The sequence below is a fragment of the Lutjanus erythropterus genome, chromosome 8 (assembly GCF_056507025.1).
Source record: "Lutjanus erythropterus isolate fLutEry1 chromosome 8, fLutEry1.hap2, whole genome shotgun sequence".
NCBI classification, from domain to species: Eukaryota; Metazoa; Chordata; class Actinopteri; order Lutjaniformes; family Lutjanidae; genus Lutjanus; species Lutjanus erythropterus.
Window position 1 is genome coordinate 11,669,435 of NC_139324.1, and position 25,094 is coordinate 11,694,528.

Sequence of the window (25,094 nt, forward strand, 5' to 3'; positions counted from 1 at the left end):
TAACGGCACGACCTGCTGCCCTGTTGAAAAACCTTTACTGACGCACACGTCCGCAACTTTTCCACCAGCACACATCCTCACAGCACCAGTGTTTCACGGTTCAACCGTTAGCCTCACAATTCACTTATCCAGAGGGGGAGGTGGGTGAGAGGCCGTACTATGGGTTCACTGAGGGCTCCCAGTTTTTGCGGTGGGTCTGCTGAATATTAGTGCATAAATTGATTTTTAATATGGGTTTTATCTGCACTGCCTTCCAAAACTAACGGCAAGGGATGAAGCACATATTTGCCACCTCTGCCACTACTACTCCTCCCACGCTCTGGCAGTAAATGAGGCCTTTGATTCAGTCCAAGGCTGCCCGCGATGACCATTAGCTGGCCGCCTTGGTCAATATGGGCCCTGTGTCTGGAGGCCGCAATGGAAGAGCCTCCAAGACTGGCAGAGTGGCCCGAACCTGACCACATCACTCCCGGCATGGTAGAACACTAAATAAAAGCTGCCGGGATGGTGGCAGCAAGTGTGGATGCTGCGTTGAAGCAGGCGGTGGGGGTTACGGAGGTGGGGTGGGGGGGCTTGTGGCTATTTGAGCAAACAGCCTCGCCAAACAAGTGTGGGCACAGCAGCACAGCGGCGGTCACTGAGGTGGTTGGAGGTAGAGGAGAAAACGGGGGAGGAGGAGGGAGGAGAAAGAGGTGGTCTACAGTTTCTGCGAGGCCCCTAACCTTCCTCACCCTTCCCTTTCAGCACCGCCGTGTTTAGCTAAGTGATTGAGCTCATTTAAAAGATTAATTGCCAAGCGATCCCGTATCTGATTTATTTTTTTTCTCTCTCTGTTGTGTTTTCCTACCTGTGCGTGAGGATGCCTGCATTAGTGTCATGCAGTGACTTCGGGGAGCGTGACACTGTGGCAGCGAAAGCAGTGGGGCATTTTTTTTTTCAGGGTGGGTGGTTGGACGGGATGAAAGAACGAGCAAGGGCTCCTGTAGCAGAGCGGGCCAAGGGGAGTGCTTGATTATCAGGCATCGAAAAGGCTGACTTTCACGGACAGTTTTCCACTCTGTGAGCTTTCTATTCCCCATTCATGAGGGCTGAAGGTTTCTTGGATGCAATCCGCTGCTGAAATCAAACGTCTGTTCTGGTGCCTGACCGTCATCTTGATAGAGGGCCGAGGTTCTAGCTGGCCTGAAAGAACAGGCTGGTCTCTGTGAGTTTGTGTGCAAACACGTGTACAAGTTTGTGAGCATTTGCCTGCCTATTTGCCTGGCTGTTAAAATTTTTGTGTGCCACTGTGTGTGTGTGTGTGTGTGTATCAGTGTAAAGCTGCCTCATCCCTGCCATTAAGTGGACAGTGAATGCAGCCCATGAGGTTAATCCCTGACTTAACTGCCCCACACAGAGTGAGCATACACAAAGGTCTCAGCAAAACACTCATCTGCCTCACAAGGCCAAATTCCCTCCATGCTGCCCTTTTACGGTTATCCTGGACTTGTTTTGTAGGATGTTACTCATAATAACAGTACAAACACACCTGAAACACTGTCAGAATGAGAGACTCCAAGGTAACATGTATTTTTATGAGCTCCTGGCCTTGGGGCTTTTAGTGTTAATGCACCCTCAACTAGCCACGGCCCCCATGCTATGCAAGACTCTAAAAAGCTCCACTAGCTTTGATGTGGTGAATTCTTCCCTGAAAAAGCCTCATGAGGAAGAATAAGAGGATGGTATCAGCATGCCTGGTGCTGAGAACAAAGGGCATGATTGCTGTAAAACTTGGCTGTTACTCTTGTATCAAGGATGGAGGACATGCATATGCTTTAGTATAACTTGGATAGGAGTTACATTTTTTTTTTACATGAAAATATCACTGCCAGGCCTTTTCCACCAACATGGAACCGACCCTGTTCAGGTTTAAGGATCCAAGTTTGCACCATTCTGAGCATTTCCACCAAAAATAAACTGGTTTGGAACCAGAAAAGCTCCCAGTTGGGAACCAAAAACAGCAGGTTTTCCTTGGGAACCAAACCAGTCATATTCTACAGGTTGTTGTGCATTGAACAATGCCCTCTGTTGCTGATGGCATCCTTGATTAAAGTGGTGGAAAATGCAGGCTGGCTCACTAGATAGCACCAAGGTTCCAAGGATCTTGAATGAAGCCAGTTCAGGAACCAGAGCTAATTTGATGGGAAAGGACCCTGAAAGCATCATTGCACTCAGCAGAGAGTTCCCATTTCAGTTCTGTGAGTTGGCCCCACCCCTATACTTTAACCTTGCCCATTTCATAACTCATTAAGTTTGTTTTAGGCATTTGTAGGAGTCATCATTGGACTAAGCAGAGTTCATTTTTCATTGGTGACCTGTTACTTCAGCCATGCCTCTATGCTTAAGCAACACCTCTTTCAGAACTCACAAACTCTTTGTTGTAGACACTTGACACTTTGTTGTAGACACTCATCTGACTCAGCTTCTTTGTCTTAGAGCCTTGTGGCAGGAGTCCCTGGACTGTATTTCTGTGTGAAAAGACAACAGAGCCAAATGTCTGATCCTCACCATCCACGGGGCTGATGTAGTCTGGTAGATGAGCTGCTGCCGCTGCTGCTGCTGCAGCCGCCGCTGCACCGCTCTGCATCAGCAGGTCACCGTAGGGGCTTCGCTGGCTGGCACTGGCCATTAGCTGGTAGTACTCGGTGGGGTTGGCCCCTGGTGGTGGAGGGGGGAGACTGAACAGGGCGCGGTCCTTCAGATGTTCATGGGTCACTGCAGCAGAAATGGGAGGAACAAATCTGAGAAGTTATTTTTTGAAAGAAAAATAACCTTGTTGTCTACTCGTTCTATAACAAAATGTTGCAGAATGAACAGAGGTGGCAAAAGTACACACATTCTTTAGTCAAGTACTGGTATAGATTCTTGTGAATCTGTTAAAAGAGGATGCACTGATTAAACTCTGAGTCTTTTACTTTGTTTTTGTCTTATGGATATACCAAAGACTCATCCTTTCTAAGTGTAATTGTCCCCATTCATCGTATTATGTATTTTATGTTGTTTTTCATCTTGTTACATCTCTTCTATCCTGTTACGTTTTTAGTCTTCTTACATCTTTTGCCATTTTGTTACATCTTTTTCTTTGTTTTCATCTTGTTCAACCTTTATAGCCTTTTTCATCTTGTCAAGTCTTTTATGTAGTTTTTCATCATGTTGCATGTCTTCCATCTTATTAGGTCTATTCCATAATTTTTGGTCTTGGTCTTAGTCTTTAGTTGTTACGTTTTTTTTACATCTAGCACATCTACATCAAGCTCTGTCAAGACTGCTGCCATTCCTACTAATGCTTCGGTACAGATGTCATAACCTATGAAGTGATGCTAAACACATCTTGACAGGTCAGTTGGGCTGAGCAAAATCAATTTTGATTTCATTTTCCCGCAAGTAGTGAAGTGATATATTCAGTGACATTATTTAACATAACCCTTTACAGAATGGCAAAAACAAAGCCAAGAACAGAAAGGTTGCAAGAAGGACTGAACAAAGGAGACGAGTGCCCTGCTTTACAGATTTGAAGATTTGTGCTTGCGTGCTTGCCCCGGGGCATGAGGCTTTTGATAAAAGATGTCTGATGTCTTTGAGGCTTGCTGGGTTATGGGAAAATATCTCTAGGGAGTAAATGAAGCAGAGGGAGAGATGGAGGGTGGAAGGGGGGCTACAGAGGGAAGGAATACCACATTCCTGCACTTCTCTAGTGTTGTGTATGCATTAAGTTTGACAAGCTAAAGTCTTATGAAGTGTGCAGGTGCACATAGAGGAAACACACACATGCAAACACACGCTCATAGTGCTGAGGAAGCCTTAAACGCTGCATGTGCAAAGGTAATATTGACGTAAAATGTGTTAACACCTGCACCCCGTAAAGCCACATTTAAAAGTGTCAGGAACTGTGAGAGTGAGAGATGGATTGGTTTTTCCTCCTTACATCGAACTGTTCCTCTGTCCCCCCTTTCCTCCATTTCCTGCCCTCCCTCCCCCTGTGGGTAGGGATGTGGGGGTGTGGGCCGATGGTGGATTAATTTGCATGCTGGTGGAAACTGGGGGGACGTGGGGGTTGGGATCACTGGGCGGGGGCCAAGTGGGATATTGGGGGAGCAAAACCACGGCCTCTCCCCTCCACCCCTCTGCACACAGACACATACGCGCACACAGAAAACCAAAAATCTGGATCCATCAGAACCTATTAGGCCGTGGCTGTAGTCACAGTCCGCAGGCAGTGTTTGTGCTGCAGCAGCAGCGACCAGGGCATATTCCTTTGGTTTCTCCATGGCTGCCAGATCACGTTACCACCTCTGCAGAGTTGCATTTTGTGTCAGTGTGTCATTAGTGTGTGACCTCACTTATGAACACAAAGATAGCACTTCCGCTCGTTCCAGTAAAACCAGACAAAAAGTAATGCTGGTGAAAAGTAGCAGTGTGTTCCAAACACAACGCCTAGTTTCATAGACTGCAGGCTGTATCTGAGTTCACTCATTCATTACTCCCTTTATAAAACTCAGCAGCTAAGTCTACAGGAGAAGTAAACTGAAGTTTTGAACTCTAAATTAATTGTTATTTTGTATTATGATAGGCATGATGTCATTTCCTACAAAATATGACACGTTGAGTTGTGGGTATGTTTGTTCAACACTTCTTTCTATTAATATTTGAGGGCACTATGCACAGTTAAAAAAAATCATAATTTCAAGACAACCGCTTTCACTGCATTTTTGTGAGTTGTGAATCAAACACAAACACAAAGTTTTGAAACTAAACAAAGTTTTGCTTTTTGACATAATCTATTTTTCTTCTTTAGATAAACGTGAATCTTTAAGTTTTAAAAGTCCCCCCCAAAATGTATCAAAAGATTGTTATAGTGAGCTGTGAACCATTTGGATGCTTGAAAATTTAATGGTTGCAATTGAAAATATTAAATTATCAACCACTACTCACTTTCATTTCAGTGGGTTTTTAAATAAATTTTTTAGTTTTCTAAAACTAAAAGATTCAAGTTTATCTGAAGAAGAAAAATAAATTATCTCAACAAAACATTATTAGTTGTTAAAGCTCAAAAACTCAAAAATCTATTGAAGTTTGCCCTACTTACTGAGCACTGGGTTTTCTCAACTTTTTTGTTGTTACAGTGTGCAGTGCATACATTTCATGCAATATGATATTTGATATTAATTCAGTTGCACTTGAGAAAACATGTTGAATAAGCTTACAATATTAAATTGAATTAACAACAACAATTACAAACAAATTTGATTTCTGTTTACAAATTCTCAGTTTGAAGAGTCAGTTCTGCATTTCACACAAAGAACTGTCAGCGGCAGCTGCTCCTGTTGGAGCTTCTTTGTTCCAGCATTGGCATAAAGACAATATGTGAAACTAACCCCAGTTAATTTGTTAAAGTGCAGGGGACAGAGACGAAATTTAATCTTCATCATGGATTGCAATGTTTTCAACAGGCAGCCTTATCTTTTTACTTATTACAGACACACAGCAAGTTTTCATCATATATGTTTTCCTCAAAATATAAAAAACTTCTAAGGACAGTTTTAACTCTCAAACAATGCATGCTGGATGTTTGCTAATATCCATCCATTTTCTGTAATCGCTTATTCCTGAAGGGTCACGGGGGGCTGGAGCCTATCCCAGCTGACATTGGGCGAGAGGCGAAGTACACCCCGAGAGAAACAACCACTCACACTCATCACCAATCACCAATTAACCTAGCATGCACGTCTTTAGCCAGCTGGGGGATTTGAATTCAGGACCTTCTTGCTGTGAGGCAGCAGTGCTAACCACTGCACCACTGTGCCACCCTGTTCGCTAATGTATTAACATATAACATATTCTTTTAGAAACTTGATTGAACTCTGTACAGTTCATTCATTCAACTCATCATTTCAAGTCAAGAGACTTAAAGTTAGATCGACTCATGTTTATGGGGTCTGAAGTGTTCTGAAATTAAATACCAAAAACTGTGAGTTTAATTAACTTGAATAAATAGAAGTTGTATATTTATGTTAACTAGTTGACCAATTACATGCCTGTATAATTTTCTACACCATTATTGAGATTGAAAAAGTGGGTGCACCTTCTCAATTGACACTGGTCAGATATGCAGTGTGTATATAGGTCTTACAACATGATTCTGATTCTGATTGAATTAGATTTATTGAATTAGTATGGCATGACAGAAGGGATCATGGTAATTTATATAGTATACTTTTTGCAGCGAAGGTTTCACAAACAACCTTCAACACATGCCTGGCACCCAGGTATCCCTATCAGAGGTTTACACATGCTCCACTGAGCTCTTTGCTTCCACAGACTTTATTTATGTTCTGCAGAGCTGCAGAGTGCCCTCCATTTGGTGCCATACTTCCCTGCCACTTTATCAGTGACAGCATCTCTTCCGCATTGCTTCTCTTGAAAGGTGCAGGGGTGGGTGGGGGGCATTGCTTGCCAGTGGCGCGTGCTTGGTGATTTATTGGTGCCGGGTGCAGGGCTGTGACTCCTCACTTCTCCAACCTGTTGTTTGAAGGGGGTAGCGAGGACAGGTCTGTCATCGTGTGAACTCAATAGCTCAGGGGCACCGTATGCTTGCGTCTGAGCTAATTTCCATGGTTTCTCCTGCCTAAACATATATACAAACGAGCAGCAAAGTTTCACGAACCGCAAAGCATATGCCTGATACACCCGCAAATCACCAGCATCCACACACATGCAAACACCTCAGCATGCCTGATGAAAGGTGTGTTTCAGTACCGTATGGAGGGGAATATATAAGGTGCAAGAGTAATTATCACTGTTGGTTAAATAACCAACTGTGTAAACTATGTATGCAGTGAGCTGCGGCCAAGCAGACAGAGTAGGCTTATAGTGAACAGGATACATAAATTCTAAACCCGCTCAACTCTAATCTCACCTCTTAATGTTTACTGGTCAAAGCAGCTGCAGAATGGCCGCCATGTGCAAGATTTTCCACATCACTTGCAGTTTGTTTCTCATACATATTGTGTACATTGCATACATCATAGGGTGACTAAAGCTGAGTGTTTCCAACTTGCAAATGCATGATGGTGTTGGTAACCTAACAAGTGTGAGAGTGTTTATGGATGAACCCATGTGCCTGGGTCTATACAAGCACACGTGAATGACACAAGCCTTGTCATGACATCTGTACTGGGTTGAATTTTTATATAACTCACCAAATTATATTAAGGCTTAAATTTCTGGATAATTCAGGGCATGGCTTGAGTGACAGGTTCGCGCCATCACAAGTGGCGACAAGATCAGCAACATCAATTTGTAGATATTAGATTAATATTATAGTCAGTGTCTTAGCTGGTATTTGTGGTAGATCTTACCCTCAGCAGGGCTCAGTCCTCGGGCCGCTGAGATCATGGAGAGGGTGGGGCTGCCGTGCACTGAGCGTAGGTAGTGCTCCATGTGGGGGCTGACGTAGGGATGTGGAGGGCTGAATGGTGATTCACCCGTCCCGGGCGCTGCGTGGGGTGATAGACGGATCAGGGAAATATCTGAGATGACTGGACTGCCTGTCAGTCCTGGAGGTCTGCGAAGAGGGAGTAAAAAATATATACATTTCAATGAATGAGTCAAAGGAAGGAAAGGAGAGACAAGGGACAAAGAAGGAAGGAAAAATAAGTGGTGGGAGGAGGAATGGATGGAGGATAGTGGGAGATGGAGGGCGTGGAGTCTGCGTTAATTTGATTACTTGTATTGTGCTCGCTAATCATCATGAGTGATCTACATTGGTATGTTCATAGACAAGCCTTAACTTCTGTTACTGCACTGAAGTGTCTGCAGTCTCAATCCACTTACACCCTTTCGCCTCCCCAGTCTCACAGCTAATACATAATAATCCCCTTTTGTTCGCCTTCTTCTATTAAGCCCCAGAGCTACAGACAAGTCGAGACCAAGGGCTTTCAACTGCACGGCTACCAGGAAGAGTATTTTCTGTCTGTTTGGGTGGGCAGAACTACAGGGTCTCTTTTACATCAGCTATTACAAGGCATGTGATAAGAGAGCGCAACCGGATGCTTAAAACCTTAAGTAGCTGCCTATAGCCACCTTTGGCAAGAAAAGAAGAAGTCCCGTCTGAGGTTCTCCAAAAGCCTGCCGGTCACATCAGGCTATACAGTAAATTTGTCATCTCTGGCAGGTAATTGGCAGCTCTGCTTGCAGAAACACAGACAAGTGGGTGTTGTAATTCTCAACTGCCCCGAGGGGCTGAACTCTAGATAAAAAACGTCTGCTGGCCGCTGGCAGTGGCACAACCCTTTGAGGGGGCACTAGTACTTATGTCGACCTCATGTGCTTCAGTGCTGATAAGCGGCCTGTCGCTCCCTCAGTGTGTGGTAAGAACACCTGGTAGAAAGTCAGCCCTCAGAACAGAGAGACACTTAGAAAAGGCTGAATGACAGAGTGAAGTTACATCTCTGTTTTAAACAGTGCTAGAGGGATTCAAGTTGAATAGACTTTAGGGTGAAACTGTGCTCTGACTGAACAGACAGGTGGGTTACAGTGCTTTACATGGCTTACAAGTTAACCAAGGGAAGGAAAGCATGCACTTAAGGAAGGAATGGTTCAGAAATCTCACTGAGGAAAAAGCTCATGTTTGATATTGATGGATAAACTATATATTTAAATTATTTTTTTATATTATCCTTCATTTAACTAGGATAGGTACAATGTTGGAGGTAATTTATTACAAAAGTAATGCCTTTAACAGGAAGAAAGTAATTTAAAGTGCTGTTAATAGGTTTCCAGTAACTATGTCAATTAACACATTACCAAGAGTGCCAGTTTCATCACTGAAGTGTATATGCATGATGGGAAATGTGGGCCAACACTATGATATATTAGCCCTCATTACAAACAAGGGCAGAGAGCCAGAGAGCAGCACACTCTGCTTCTTCTAGGCTGCAAAATGTAGATGAATATATTTATTCAGTGACTTTTCAACCTTGGGTTAGGGTTAGGGTTAGGGTCATTTTATAATGTGTGGTCACTCTTCTGTGATTGTTTTGGTGAAAGTGACACAACAGTACTAATAACACATTACTGTGCATAGAGTGTAAAACTGTAAGTAATTTATTACTTTCAAATGAAATTAACTATTAATATGCAAGTAACTTACTCAACCCTGGATAGAATACATTAAACATTTCTTTTTCCCATAAGCCATTATCTTCATGGAATTGGATAACTACAAAATAAATATATCATTCTCATGGATGTATAATTATAAGTCAATCTCTATGGAAAATAAAACAAGGAGAGGGCTGAAGGCAATAGGGAGACTTTGAAGGCAATTTAGTAAAAATGACCAGACTAATGACTCACTGTAATGCTGTCAGTGGGGGTAGAGAAGGGCCTTACACAATGAGCCTGAGTAACAGATGAGTAAAATGTTAGGTACTGAAACCTCTTTTCAAAGTGAACTTTAGGTTTGAGATCACTTAACTGTCACTTCAGCATTTTTATTATACATATTTGAGTCTTTGGTCATTTTGCTGCAACATTTAGCCTTGCTAAAGTTTAGGGAGTTTATGCTGTCCCTGTTGGAAAGCATTAAGTCTCTAAACTTCAATCGGTCTCATAATAGCAGATGATTGTTGTGTAGAATACAACCACAGCGACACTCGCAGGGCTACACCACAACAATGTAATAAACATAACAAAATAGTCTTTATGAGAGTCTGAGAGCAAAAACTGTTAAAGCTGACACTTAAGCATGGCTGCTGCGAACACATGAGTGTTTATATGTGTGGTTTTGATTCTTGGCAGCATCAACTGCATGCTGGGTACACAGCATGTGTGCGTATGTGTAAGAAATGGGTGTAAGGAACGGTTCATTTAAAGGGATAGTTTGGATTATTTGAAGTGGGGTTGTATGAGCTACTTATCCATAGTCAGTGTATTATCCACAATAGATGGCAGTCAACATGCACCCAGTCAAGCAGCGTACTGCTGTGGTCACCAGCAAAACCTATTCTAGCCCCCTAAAAACAATCAATAATGTATGTATGCTGTATTTAGAATATATTTAGAAGACAACCTTTTCTGATGGAAAACTGCTGTTATATAAGCAAAATATTGCTCTCTCCATACCAACCAAACTCCATTGGCAAAATCTATAATTTCATCTCACGGAACAAGGGAATTGCTGGTCTACTCCTGCATCGATTGAGCAGTTTGTTGGTGTCATTGTGTAACTTCCGCTTTTTAAAAGCTTAGTTTGCGTTCACCAGAGTCAGACATTAATGCAAACAAAATGTATGATTGAGGCAGCAATAGACCAACAACTCCTGTGTTCTGTGAAGTAAAATCACTGATTTCACCAGTAGAGTCTTGTTACTTTGAAAAGAGCTTTGGCTCACTGAATTTGACTTATATAACAGTGGTTTCCTGTCAGAAAAGACTGTCTGACAGCAAGGTAAAGCAGTGAAAATATTCTAAACATAGTGTACACTTACACTCGATTTTTTGCTGCTGGCACTCTGCTTCTCCAAACTGGGGGTGAGCAGACCGCCATTTACTATAGGTAATACACTGACTATAGATGAGGACCTCATACAACCCCACTTCAAATAACCTGACCCTAACCTAACCCTTTCATGTTATTCAATTAGATATAGAGATTAGTCTATGACTAAGGGGCTGTGTTACATTCAAAGCTTTGTATATCTTTGTATATTTCTGTACACTTGAATGCAAGCCAAAACACTACAAAAATAATACTGAGGTTATTTTTAAAGTAAATGCTTTCAGGTATGTAAATAGCAATGAAAAAAGTAAATACTGAAATTATGATATGTTTAGGTGTTGCTACATCTGAAAGGAATCAGTCGGGGGTGTCAAATCATTTGACAGATAAAATGTGTGTGACTGGTCCAGGTTGTAAGTTACTGGCTCTGGCTATGAAAGGTGGGCCTGAGACCGAGCGAGAATGCTTGGCAGATCCCCCCACCCCTCATCCACTCATCCTCCCTTCAGAGTTTCCCTGCTCAGTCTCTCATTCAGTGTCTCTGTGCGGACGCCAACCTGCTCCCGGCCCGGCCCTGCCCAGCTCAGGCCGAGCCAACCAACCCAGAGCCTCGGCCCTCGCTCCATTTCCAGTAAGCGCCTGCAGACTGCTGGCCTTGTCCGAGGGCCAACTTTCTGCCGTCAGGCCCACTCTTCCCCTACAAACAACCATAAAGAGCCCTCTGTTCTGGCCGGGAGGGGAGAAGTGAGAAGAAACAGACGCTCCATACACAAAAACACGCTTCCCTCGGTCCGCCTCTCAGCGGCATACAGAGAGCTTGGCAGTGCCTCCTCAGATTAGTGCTTCACTGAGGGATACCTGGGTAAGCTGGCACTGGTGCTGGCTCTCCTTATCAGGCTGAGGGAGTCAAAGCTCCTCGAAGTAATCGCAAACTGGGATTCCCAGTGTTTCACTAAAGCCTAAAATCATAATGCAATATAGTCTAGTATGTTTCCTGAATGGACAGAATATTAAAAACACCTGCCTCGTGTAACACAGGAGCCTGTTTTATCATTACGTCCATCCTGGATTGATGCTTATTTAATAATGGATCTCAACTGATGCTGGGTTTCATTTAAGTTTAATGAGAATAGTTCATGGTCTAAGGTTATCATCATAAAAGTGCTGCATTTTTGATAGATGTAGCAAATTTTGTGTAATGTTATTGGGGGTAAATGTGTTTTTGCGGACCCCATATGAGACAGTTCGCAGCATTTAATCCAAGGGCGGGGCCCTCCTGGCTGTTCCAAAGTCAAGGCTTAAATTTTAAGGTTACTGTGCTTTTGCAGTCAGGGCCCCTCAGCTTTGGCACAACCTGCCCAAGGAGTTATTGCTCACAGAATGATCTTCATCTTTTAAATCACTTCTTAAAACAAACTTTTTGTCTTTTATGTTATGTCTTTTTCATCATTTTATTCTTCATTTCTTTTTATTTCTATTGATTTCTATTACAAGATGGCATTGTCAAGTCTTCTTTTTTATTCTTTTTGCACTATAAAATCAATCAGAATTTGTTCACATTTTTTGTTCTGTTTTTTACTATTTATTTATTTTGACATGTTTTCTTGTTTTTTTTATTCTTATCTCTTTCATTGTTCCTTCTTTTTCTATTGTTTTCTTACCTTTTGCTTTGTCGTTAATTTTACTTCAATTTTAACTTAACTTTGTCTTGTTTTGTCTGCTCTTACTGTCCAGCTTTCTGTTATATTTGCTTTGTCTGTCAAAGCACTTTGAAAACTCTGTTTTTTTAGGTGCTCTTCTTCTTCTTCTTCTTCTTCTTCTTATTATTATTATTATTATTATTATTATTATTATTATTATTATTATTATTGTTGTTATCATCATTATTACCTGCAGATTAATAAACATGCTGTTTGGCTAGTAATTTCTATATTTAAATATGCATATGCATACATTTTAAATGCATAATTTAAATGATCAGATATGTTTGAATACCACGTTCCCTTGGATGCAGTGGTGCAAAATGGATCACTCTTTCAAAGGATCCACAGTGATCCAAGCCTTTGAAATTTGACCCTGAATACATTAAATTTGGATTCATAATGTTAGACATTTTGTTTCTACTATTTTCATGTTTGCCTTCTCATTGATTTGAAAATGATTTCACAATTAGAAGTTAAAAAGGTTGAGAATGCCTGCTCTATTGAGTATTTTGGCAGCAGGAGGGTCAGTGTAAGAGTTAGTCAAAATAAACTACAGTGTACAGCGTGTGTGTTCAGAGTTATGAAGGGAAATGTTAGTACAACAATGTACAACAACAATAGATCTCTGTGGCACAGATGATTTATGCCTTTGCTATATGGGCAATAATAACTGCTGGCACAGTAAAATCACATGGTATTTGTTGACACTAAGAAAAACATGGAACATTACCAGCCAATAGACAATAGAAGCCAAACCCGAATTGCATTATGACCAAAAATATAATCAGAGCTTCAAGTGTGAACTTGCTTTGAAAATATATTAATTAATGTCCATTATAATCAGCATGGCCACTCTCCAAAAATCATTTTGCAACATTTCACTTTAAGCCAAGGCTATCTACATCTATCAACAAACCAGCGTGTCGACACACATCGCTCTAGCTGCAGTAAATCACTCCAACGACCCGGAGTGTGTATGAGTCCTTGATAATAAGGTAAAATTTACTGCTGCTGCCTGTCAGGAGGCTGCAAATAACAGTCCTGTTTGGCAGGTACCATTATTGAAGCCTTGTCGATCCACCCTTTTTCTGACAAGATGTTACTTGAAGCCTGTGTGTTTTCCACAGGCTTCAGTCACAGAGGTTGAATGGGAAGCTCTCAGAGAGCCTCAGCCTTGTCTCTTAATCAGCGGCTGCCATTTAAAGAAACCTCCATCATGCCTGAACACTATGGGTGGCTTCCCTGCTGAAAGTTGATGTAATGGTAATGGTAACAGGACCTGCAGAATTCTTCATTACTACCGAATAATAAAATATTTGTCCCAGTGAGGATGATACTTGAGGAGAAATCAGGATAGGCAGTGAGATGGGAAGCCAACGCGAGTCAGTAGATGACATGCTTTCAACAAGGTAATTGCTATTTGTCTCTGTGTTCGGTACTATGTGATTACATGCTCTCTGTTGTTCCATTGTTAAAACTGTGCTGTGAGAAAAAGTGATTTGGACATGGTACAGCTTGTTGAGCATATGAGTAACCCTATGAGTAAGTGCATACCAGAGGACATGTACATTAGATTGCTGGCGGCGGGAGATTGCAGCATGATTAGTAGCGAGTTGAAGAAAAATGTGATATTATAACACCATCTTCCCGAGTCTTAGCACAGCAATCCCACATCAAGAATGAAATGGTGAAAATTACAAAGTTTTGGTATTGGTTTATAGAGAAAAATGTACTCGGAATGCTTCAAACAACGTGTCTATTGGATCATGAAACAGTATCTGACGCTCTAGGGGGCTGCATTCATCTTTCTTTCACAGTTTTCTGAAATCAACAATGGCCATGTGTGCAGGGTGAGAAAAAAGGCAAGGTTTGAACCTCTCTATTTCTGTAATTGTGAAACACCATCAATGCCATTTATACAATTCATCATATCTAGTCTGTCTCCGTATTCACCTGCCTTTGAGTGTGGCCATTCGAAAAGAGTCCATTTCAAAAGTATTCCAGCTTTAAAGGAGCAGTTTCCATTATTTGAAGTAGGGCTGTATGAGGTTCTTATCCATAGTCCGTGTATTACCTTCGTAGATGGTGGTCAACACACCCCCAGTTTGGACAAGCAGAGATGGATACCAGCAATCTACTGCTGTGGACAGGGCCTGCAGCAAAACATATTTCAACCATCTGAAAAAAATCTATATCATTTTAAGTGTACACTATTTAGACTACTCCCTGTTTTAACAACAGTCTTTTTACAGCAAGAAACCTTCGTTATGTAAGTCAAATATTGCCTTCTATCACTCAGCCAGAGTCTATTGTCGAAATCAGTTATTTTACCTTGCAGAAGATGGGAGTTGCTGGTCTGCCGCTGCCTTGATCTTTAAACTAACTGATCGAGGCAGCGGTTGATTACCAATTCCTGTCTTCTGCAAGGTAAAATTACTGATTTTGACAATGAAGTTTGGTTGAGCAAGAGAGAGTGAAAATTGCCTTATATAACAGCCTTTTTTCCCACCTGAAAAGGCTGTTAAATGGCAAGGTAAAGAGGGGAAAATATTCTAAATATAGCATACACTTATACTGATATAGATTTTTTGGGGTGTCTAAATGTGTTTTGCTGGTGACCATACACCAGTACTCCTGCTGCTTCTCCAAACTGGGGACTGGCCGACCACCATCTCCAGTACACTAATTATCACCTTAGTAGCTCTCCCTTTACTTGCAATAAAAAGATACATTTTCTATTTTCACTATAGTATGAGTTCACAAAGTCTGAATGGGCCTTTTTGTAAGCGATGAATCTGAAAATGATCCATCTTCACTGCCACACGATGCTGCCCATGTAACCTGTTTTCGAGGTGAGGCTTTGACACCACACTCCAACTTCAAGTTCCCTTTCTGTCTGTCTGCCTGCCTCCCTGCCCTCCTGGCTGACCAACAAGTTAGAATTTGCCTCTCTGGCATTTTCCCTACTGGCTCAGGGTGGGATGAATTATGATGTGACACACTCCCTTCTGTACTTCTGGGCAGCCAAGGCGATCAAGATAAATCACCGTGCTGCCCCACAGGGGACATGCTAAGATCCTGCCTTAGTTGTTTTTGGGGCCCTGATCAGGATGCTGAGGATTTGGACACAACTCGATACTGTACTCCTTGAGAAGCAAGGACCGTGTACAAAGGAGGGGCCCAGTAGAACTATGCCAGATGATGGGATAATATCCTTAAATGAGACAGGATTATACAGAGGGTAATTATCCATTATTCGGCTTCCTTGCTGTCACATACCATTTAGTCTTTTTTGAGTGCGAGAAAATTACGTTGAGACCATGCGATAAACCGTGAAAATTTCAGCCTATTGATTTGCGACTCGGCAGTCTTTTGATTGATGGCTCCCTTGTCTTTTCAACAGCACATTCCTGGCTGTAACTCAGGGGAGCATCCAAATTCAAACATTAGCCGTGACGATGAGCCAGGGCTGGAGCCAGCAAACAACAACATAAGATAACAACATGTCTGTCAAAACCACTGACAGCCAATCGTCAGACTCGGCTAGGACGGTCCAAATACCTCCCACCCTCCACTCATCTCCCCACCCTTCCCTTTTCCATGTTAACCAAACCAAAACAATGCAGGGAAAAAACAACATCAACCTAAATGGCTGATGTGTAAACTGTATTTAATCAACACATTCCGTGCTGTGGGCCTTGAACAGGCTGATTGCCTGGTGAGCGGGACCACATCTGTTTGTGTACAGGGGCGGTGTAGGCCGCAGCTCTGCCACACAAAAACCTTGGGCATATTTCAACTTTTCAGTGCTGCAATTTGCCCCCCGACTGCTTCCCAAAAAGCATAAATACGGGTTGTGGAATGAGCGGGGGATCTGTTTTTCTCATCCGTTGCGTTGTCGTTGAGGTTCTGGGAACGGAAGGCTGGATTTCGGATGCTAATTACCCGGTCAAACATGCTGGCACGCTGGCTGGCTTTCCTGGCTTGTGGGTTAGCACAAAAGATGCCCGACTCCACAATATGCAGCAAACATCACATAAGTGCTGTCTCTACAGTAAGGCCAAGCCATACTGTCATCCCACAAGAGGCTCTTCCTAATGTGTTCCACAGACGGATCGGATATGGCATGTTTCTTCTCTCTGGAATGCTAAGTTCGTGAAAGGCAGGGAGACCACAGCCGGAAGGTTGCTACTTTTAAATCTTGGATCAAGCTTTTAGAAATGTGCTGAACGGTGACTTATGCAAAGATGTACTGACACTGCAACCCTGGGTAATGAGTATAAATTTGATTCATGTTCCTGTGAGAAACTGTTTTGTCCAACCACAGCTTTGTGATTGTAAACTAATCCAACAAACACTTGAATTTTAAAGAGAAATCTGTGATATATTTACTGTAATACATCATAAAACGAGCACAATATGTCATCAGAGAACAAGGAAACATGGTAAGTTGGAGTACTCCTCCAGATTCTCATATGCAACAGAATAAACAAATTATGCCAAACAGTTTGTATTTTTGCTTAAGTGAACAGAATATATTGATAACACACAGAAAGGATGTTTAGGGAAATGATGAATCACTGAAGTATCTGTACTTTACTTGAGTATTTACTTTACAAATTCTAACTTTTGATCCTGACCTTTTAAAACAACTATCTGTACATAGTTTTAATACATTTGAGGGGATTTAGCTATTATTTAATCTGGATTTTAATTTCTTAGTGGAATAATGTTATAGCCTTAATACTTTAAGCTTGAATCATTGTTTTTTTTTTTTTTTACAGTATTTTTTATCCTGGGTGTTTCTTTCATTCTACTAACTTTTATTAAAACATTTTATTGTTTCATTGTTGTGATTTTTTATTTCTTTGTTCTTATTTGTTTCCCGTCTGTGTTGTTGTAATTTTTCTATGTGGAGCACTTTGGGGCTGCATGTGTGTATGAAAGGTACTCTATAAATAAAGCAGGGTTGAGTTGAGCTACTTTTTTTTTGCATCGTGGTTCACTGTCTTCCCAACATAAAGACCGATTTCACCCTAAACGGATGACACAATAACACACAGACAAGACGATTCCTTGGTGTATCCATCAGTGCATATCACGTGCGACAGATGTAAAAGACAAATGAGACAGAGAGGGAGACTCAACCGTAAAGAAAAGGTGAGGTTCAGTAACTTTTGCACAGAAACAGCTGGTTGAAATGTCTTTCTGAGAGCTACTTTTCAATTTTTTACTTTGAGTGCATTTCAGAATTTGTACTTGTTCACTTTTACTTGAGTAAAGAAGTTGAATCTGTACTTTTACTTTTTTTTTCTTTTACACAGGTATCTGCAATTCTACTTGAGTAAAGAATGTGTGTAATTTTCCATCAGACAGGGAGAGAGGCAGATAATAAAGCAGCGTGGTATGCAGGATCTGCATTACGACAGCTGTGACAGAATGACCTGCAGCTCTCATTATGCTACATGCAAACAGTGATGACGGGCGCTCCATATGGAGTTACCCCGATCCTTCAGACAGGAAGAACAACCCTGACACTCAGCAACCTGCAGCCACTGACGAAGTGCTGCCACCACGCGCCCTGCGCCGACATCCTGCTCCATTTCGCTGGGACGACACGCAGTAATTAGGTGAATTTGGCGCATGCTGGGGAAAAGACAGCTATATCAAGGTCTTGATGAATTAGTGGGAGCACTCTGTCAGAGTCACATCACATTAATCAAAACAAACCGGGTGCACAGCCACACTTTCCTCCGCTCCTTCCCCGCGCTTTGCAGGTGATGAATAGCTCTGCCTGCGCTGTGTATCACCTGATCTTGCTGAATTTAAATGTAACAGCACAGTTCTTGCAAAACCTCTATTGATCTTCCTCCTGGGTTCCCTTCCTGGATTCCAATATTTTAGATAAGCAAGAGGAGGCCTGGCAGTGTTAGCAAGGCCAGACTTTTATGTTAATGCCACATTAATAAAGTCAGAAAATAAATGAGTGTTTCTTTGTAGGTCAGCTTAGGATACAAGTTTCAAAACCAGACACACAACTGGCTTGCCAAATGTTTTATCTTAACCAATATACTTAGAGTTAACGCTTCTAAAATGGAAAGCTTGGTCGCACTTTAAGACATAACAAGCTGTATTTTGTATAAAATTAGGCAAAAACTATACATAATATGTTCTTTATTAGACAATATTAGAGCTTTATTAGACTTTACAAGGGGGAAATTAGGGACACATCACAACAGAACTGTACTGTAAAGTGAAATCACATAAAATAAATTCTATCAATTCTATGTCTTCTTTCATAGTCAGTACTAAGGACTTTACTATTAAGAATTAGTGCTGCAAGTTTCACTTAAGTGAACCATCTACAGTATGTAATCTTTCACTGGGCTTTCTCTCTGCGAGGCTGTTTTACTGGAGACGATGTTTCTTGGCAGAGCTCCTCAGTTTTGGTTTAGGGGAGCAGATAGGAGAGGAAATGTTAACAGTCTGTTGTATTGTGTTAATGTGGCTTGTCTCTCTTCATCTCTGTCTCCCTCTTGCTCTGTGTATCTTGTCTGGCTTTCATGCATCTGAACTTGGCTCCGTCACCGGAGCTCAGAAAGAGGGGTGGAGGTTTTTACTTTCCAGATCCAGCAAATAGGAATGAGTTGTCGGGAATTCTCAGATAGAAAGCAATGAAATGTGACAACTGGCCTTCACAAGTCGCATCGAGCCACTTTTGCAATTCAGACATTATTTACTGCAGTAAAATGTGCAACTGTCCACTGTTTTATATAAAAATGTGCTTGATTCTTTGCACTGAACACCAAGGTGTGTTGCAACAAACGGGTGGTCCATCTGTGCTGCTGACAGGAGAATCTTATGACTCTGTTGTTGGCAGGGTTGGGTAGTAACAGATTTCATGTAATCAGCTTTGTGAATGAATTTGAAAAAAATGATTATATCTACATTGTCAAGGATTGCTTTATTATGTTTTGATTGCTATAAAATTGATATAAAAATTTTAAACTTTTGTCAACATAACCAGTTCTCTATGAATGAATGAAAAGTGTCTGGAAAGTGCTCCACTTTGTAGAGGACTCAGTGAATGAAAAGAAGAACCCTATGCAATATTTTCAGTGTTTGATTTTTAGGTAATCCAAAAGTTATTCACAAGTAGATTAGTAGATGATATTACATAAAGTTACCTATAAAGTTACTTTTTGGTACTTTTTATTCAGTAACTGACTACATTTCAGTGTAATCTGACCTAACCTTGTTTGTTGGTTGGTAAAACTTGGTAAAACAATCACAGACCAGTATGACTGAAGATTATTTATGATTTTGGAGTACCGATGTTCAGAACTCAGAACTCTACTATACTTTATTTGATCAACCTGTAAAAATAAGTTCCCTTATCTAGCAGCAAGATTGTAGAATCATTATCATTGTATTCCACATTGCCTTACTGTGTTATATGTGTATTATATTCTGTACCAACATGTCTCACCTCTTGATGCTGTATGATTTTTATAGTAAATCAAGTAGTCAAACCAAGAGCTTATTCTTAAGCATCATTTTAGTCACATTTTACCCAAAGCTCAGCCCGATGTATCTGGTGTCTTTGCTGTGATTCAAAATAAAGTTCAGAGGATTTGACTAATATTTGGTTGCATGGCAGAATCTGGCTACGTTTGTTAGGGAAACTAAACTTTGGATTTTACTATGATTTATGTCAGAATGACTAGTGATGTCTAATAATACTTACCCATGCATGGCGTGGAGTGGGTGTGGCTCATAATGGTATCGGCCCTCGTGGTGTCTCATGTCAATTGGGATGGGTGTGTGAAACGTGGGGAAGAGGTGGTGGGCACCTGAAGGAACACAGAAAAGAGAAAAGCTCACAAATACAGAACAAATGCAGTGACTAATGAAACTTTTCTTAAAGCTGGTGAAATAAGAAGAGCACTGAAATAATGCGAGACAAACTAATATTAAGGCTGAACTAACAGTTCCTGCATCGCAGCATGAGATGCAACTGTACCATTTTACAGTTCCCGTAATCCAGCAGTAATTGAAACCTTCTACTCTGTCTGTGGCTTTCGCCTCCAGAACTGTATGTTCATTAATGGCTCTCTCTATCCAATGAGACCAAAGCAGGGTTTACACAACAATGAATGTGTTTTTATGTGTCAGACAAAGAATGCACGAATCCGCTATTTCCTGCCATAAACGGTCTGATGGCTTGAGGGAGATCTCATTAAGACAACACAGCCGATCTTCATTAATTACTGTCATTACAGCCGCTGAGTAGGAAAGATTATTGTCTTGATTGAAGGAGGAGGAGAGCTCTAATCACACACAAAGCCTACTAATCCTCTCTAGTTTGATATGTTGAAGTTTCACATGTTTGAAGGAAAATAAACCAAAAACAGAAACCCAAAATGCCTTCACAAGAATTCTGTGCGCACAAACTCTCGTTTGTGTGTGTGTGTGTGTGTGTGTGTGTGTGTGTGCACATAATGGAGGGACAGAGACAGAGACACAGAGCAGAGAGCAATGCAAATCCCTTGGGTTGATCCCTGGTTGCTATTAGGATTCTTTGGCTGCACGGTCCAGTAAGCCTGGGATGACCTGGGAGCAGAGACCACCAGGGTTAAAGGTCAAAGCTCAGTGAGAGCAGATCATTATCTCTACCTGAGAGCACTACTGTGACTGGGTGATATCGGGGAAGCGGGTGCGTCTTTTCACACAAATGTAATGCCAATATGGCATGAGGATGTTTAAGTCCAAAGGACATACTACCAGAATTAATAGACAGCATATCAACGTAGTATAGTCAACAAAATGTAAACGTGTACAACAGTGACTCAATGTGTAAATCAACAGTCATGTCATACTAATTATTCTTACTCTGTTTCACTTTCATTTTGACAAACAAAATATTAGTTTCATTCACAAAACCCAGTCATGAAACCCAACACCACCTGCTAACAGGGGAGGAAGAAGTACTCAGATCCACTAACAACTGCACGTCCAAAAATGAGTGCTGCGGTCCAAAGACTCGAGGAGACTCAGGCAGGCTGCAGGAGCACAAGATGAGCACAACATTGTAAATTGGCATTAACAAGCAATGGCGAGTCCTGCACTGTAAACTGATTGGCTGTTAGTTGTCTGTGGATGTAAAGCTAATCCATTTATCCTGAAAACAAAAACCCCTTGCTCCAAGAGCAGGAGTTCAGTGACTACCTGCCTTCTGCCTGCCAGACCAAACCAAAGTTATCAAAAAAATGTAGTGGAGTAGAAAGTATCATTTCACGTAATATTTCCTTCAAGATAAGAAGTATAAACTAGCATAAATGGAAATACTCCTGTAAAAGTACCTCAAAATTATGCTTAACTAGAGTGCTTGAGAGAATGTGCTATAGTTAATCACATTAAAATTCAGCGAGAAAAAGGATTGATTATGTCCATTTAGGCATTGGACAGTTTTTAATGTGAAACATCTTTGCAGGAAGTGTGTTTTAACAATCTGGAAAAACAAAAAGTGAAAAGTAGCAGTGACTGGAAATAATTAGTGACTAAAAACCGCAATTCAAGAATTGCGAGTATGAGTATTTGGTGAGTGTAGATTATAATGGATTTGCCAAGAAGAGGGGAAATAAGATATAAAGGCCTATCTAATGTGCACTTATTCTAAATTAAATGTCTGGTTCTCTGACATGTATTTCTACATCTGCTTGCTGCTTTACTGCTTGAAAATGTAGCATGTATTGTTTTAATACATAGAATCAATTAAAGTCCAGTGTTTGTCATCCCATGGATTTCTTCCTGTCTGAGACGTGCCTCAGGGATCCTGATGCGCTCGAGCCCGCGCTGTGAAAACAAAGTGTAACAGGACCCTGTGCCTCTGGGCTATGGCAGAATGCTGGATGTTGTTTTTAGGTGATGCCGATTACAAAGACAGACATTACTGCGACTTAACCCTGATTGAGCCTTTTGTTATTGTGATTGAGGCAATCATCGTGACGTTGTAGCGTCTTGTTCTTAGTTAATTGTGAGGGGATTACACATGACTGGGAGAGGAGAGTTTCCCTGCAGGCAACTCTGAACTGTGAAACATTTGGCTGGTGTGGAATTTGTTTAAGAACAGGCATTACCCAACAATGATTGTTTTCCCTTTGAAAGATCAGTCTGCATGGGCCTCGCATTACTGATGCACCGCCGTAAAGAAACTTGCTGAAATGTGAGTCATAGCTGATTAAGATAGGAATTTTGAATCTCGTTAATTCCTGATCTCATGAGGCAAAACATACATGAAGGCTATGGCAAAAATAGTAAACGCTTCCTGAGAAGATTCTGATGTCTTCAGAAAAAGTCTGTCAGTAGAAGAACACACAAACCATAAAAACACTTGATTTTTAAGGTTCATCTTACAACACAGTGAGTACTGCCAGACAAGAAGCCGTCACTCCAACACATCAAATACAGCAGCTTGGTCAGAGGCCTTATGCTTCAAACTATGGCTCTGTAGGTACGCCTCTAGCATCAGTTTTGCAGCTTACACAACCCACGTAACTTAAGTAACGTAACATACATAACATGCGTAAATAACTTACGTACATTATAGATGTTAAAAGAAATTAAAATTCTGTTTGTTTGACCCATCCAGGCACCCACTCTCTCCTTATGTGGACTTTTTCACTGAACTTTAAAACTAAATGCTCAAATTGATTAAATGTAGTAAGCAGTGAAAACCTAAAATTTGTTTAGAAGTTCTACTGACTAAAAAATGTTGAGTTTTTCTTTCTTTTTTTTTTATTAAACTCATAATGTTTTGATTAATCTTATTTGCAAAGAGAGGGGGTAAATGCAAGTTTATTTTGAGTACATGCAAGAGTTGCATGCACTCAAAAGTTGACTCTCCAAATATTTATACTCTGATAACCTCCAACTTTTCAGTTTCTGAACTAAAAAAAACTGATTGCCTTTTTTCTTTTTTTGAGTTCTGCTATCTTATTCTGGCTCACATTGTACATCACCTGACTTCAACGAAATGTCAAAACATAACACTAGATGGTCCTCCAGAAATGACACTAGATGGTACCTACGGTCTCATAGTTTGAAGCACTGACTGAGCTGCTGTGCCAGAGGATCGATGTCTTTAAAACATGTTAGAATTATTTCTGCAGGAATGTGTATTTTCAGGATTACTAGATGCCCCCAGCTAAAACAAACTCAAAACACTCCACTGCACGCACGCAGAGTGGTGAAAATCGTCTGCGAAGCCAAAGTGAGTTGTAAAAATGCGTCTGGTGTCTCCTCTCGTCTTTGAGCTCAGAGGGCCGAGGGCTCTGTGTTTCTATCAAGATCTACGCCGCTGGATCTCCGCCAGCGACCCTCCCTCGCTTTTGTGTGCGAGACAGGCGGCCAATTCCGAGTCAACTTGTGTATTACAAAGCCAAAAGAGGCACCCAGTAAATGAGTGAGAGGGAGTGAGAGCTGGGAAAAGGAGTTTGAGCTTTGTTTCACAAGTGGAGCCAGAAGTTGGGGCTTTGTTTGAGAGGTGCCCCCTGCTTGTGCTGCCTGGCACATCTCTGGTGGAGAGGCTGGGAAGGGCACGGCACAAGGCGAGTAGGCGATGACAAAGACAGGCATCTTGTGCTGGAAATCAGGGCAGCACAGTAGCTTCTTTGAGACGTATTGGAGAGGTGATCAATTAAACTGTAAAACCTGTACCCCATTCTTAGATTCTTTAGTTTGTTTTTTTTCTGACAAACGCCTGCATTACTTTGCATTGCACTTGTGATTTAATTTGTACTTTCTTACATTTTCTTTTGATAGCATTTCAGTTTCCACAGGTATCAAACTTCTTCTCCTCTCCTTCAACCTTGTTCCAGCAGGGATACACTCTTGGACATGAGAGTTGACTAGAACCACATAGCGTTCTTTGACTATAGCGTTCCCCTATAGGGGAATCCTTTTTGGTTCCTGGTAGGACCTTTTCTAAAAGTTGCACTTGGAAATCCTAGAACCATCATGTGAAAGGTTTCAGCCCAGAACCCTCTCTCTAGAGGTTCTATCCAGAACCTTTCCATCTTCTCAGGTCGCTAACAAGAACCAAGTTCTACATGAACTCTGTTATATTAGAAGAGTTTTGTCTTGAATCTAACCAGGGAGTTCAAGAAAACTGACGCTGAAACATGGCATTTCTTTATATTTCTTTATATTATGAATCTAATGATTTTTTGTTGAAGTTACTATTAAGAAATAATACTTAGTCCGTTAGTGAAAACACATACGCAAACACACTAAAATAAACAGTACCAAGCAGAGGGCCCCAGAGGCTGATCCTCTCTACCCCCTCCCAGCTTGGGGCTGCTGGATGTGGGGGCGATAAGGGCTGAACCGGCCCTTCCATCACCCAGACAGCTGCATTGTTCCCTGGGCTGCAGGGACAACTACAGACAGGTACATGGTTGGACAATTCACACGCTGCAGTTTCTTGATTTACCGCCCTCCTGTCTCCTTTGGGTGTGTTGGCATGCAGGGTTACTCCACCCTGGGCCTCATATTGAATACCCAAAACAGAGTGGAGGACTGTTCAGACTGACATTAGCACAACTTGTTCCAACATCCAGAGTTGTATAGTCCTGTCTTATAGTGCAATGAGCCCTTTGTATTTTCACTGTAATGTTATTTTGGATCTGAACAACTGCTTAGGAAAAGCTTGATATCATAACCATGACACCTAGAAAAGGTCACTAGCTAACACAGGTAATTCTTAGGGCTGACAGTAATGCTATGACGGTTCGAAACTTTTACTATTGCCTTGGTAATTGAGATCCAAATCAATATTTAAATACTGCATT

The 25,094-nt window shown here is 41.4% G+C and overlaps 1 protein-coding gene across 1 annotated transcript in view; it reads right to left on the bottom strand.

Annotated features, from left to right (window-relative positions):
- gli2a (GLI family zinc finger 2a) overlaps positions 1-25,094 on the bottom strand; it is a 106,357-nt gene that overhangs the window by 26,027 nt on the left and 55,236 nt on the right. The window contains exons 3-5 of the mRNA XM_084724527.1: positions 19,991-20,096; positions 7,398-7,603; positions 2,548-2,754 (exon numbers count right to left, since the gene is read on the bottom strand). Coding sequence (XP_084580653.1) covers positions 2,548-2,754; positions 7,398-7,603; positions 19,991-20,096 — 519 coding nt within the window. The remainder of the gene's footprint in view (positions 1-2,547; positions 2,755-7,397; positions 7,604-19,990; positions 20,097-25,094) is intronic.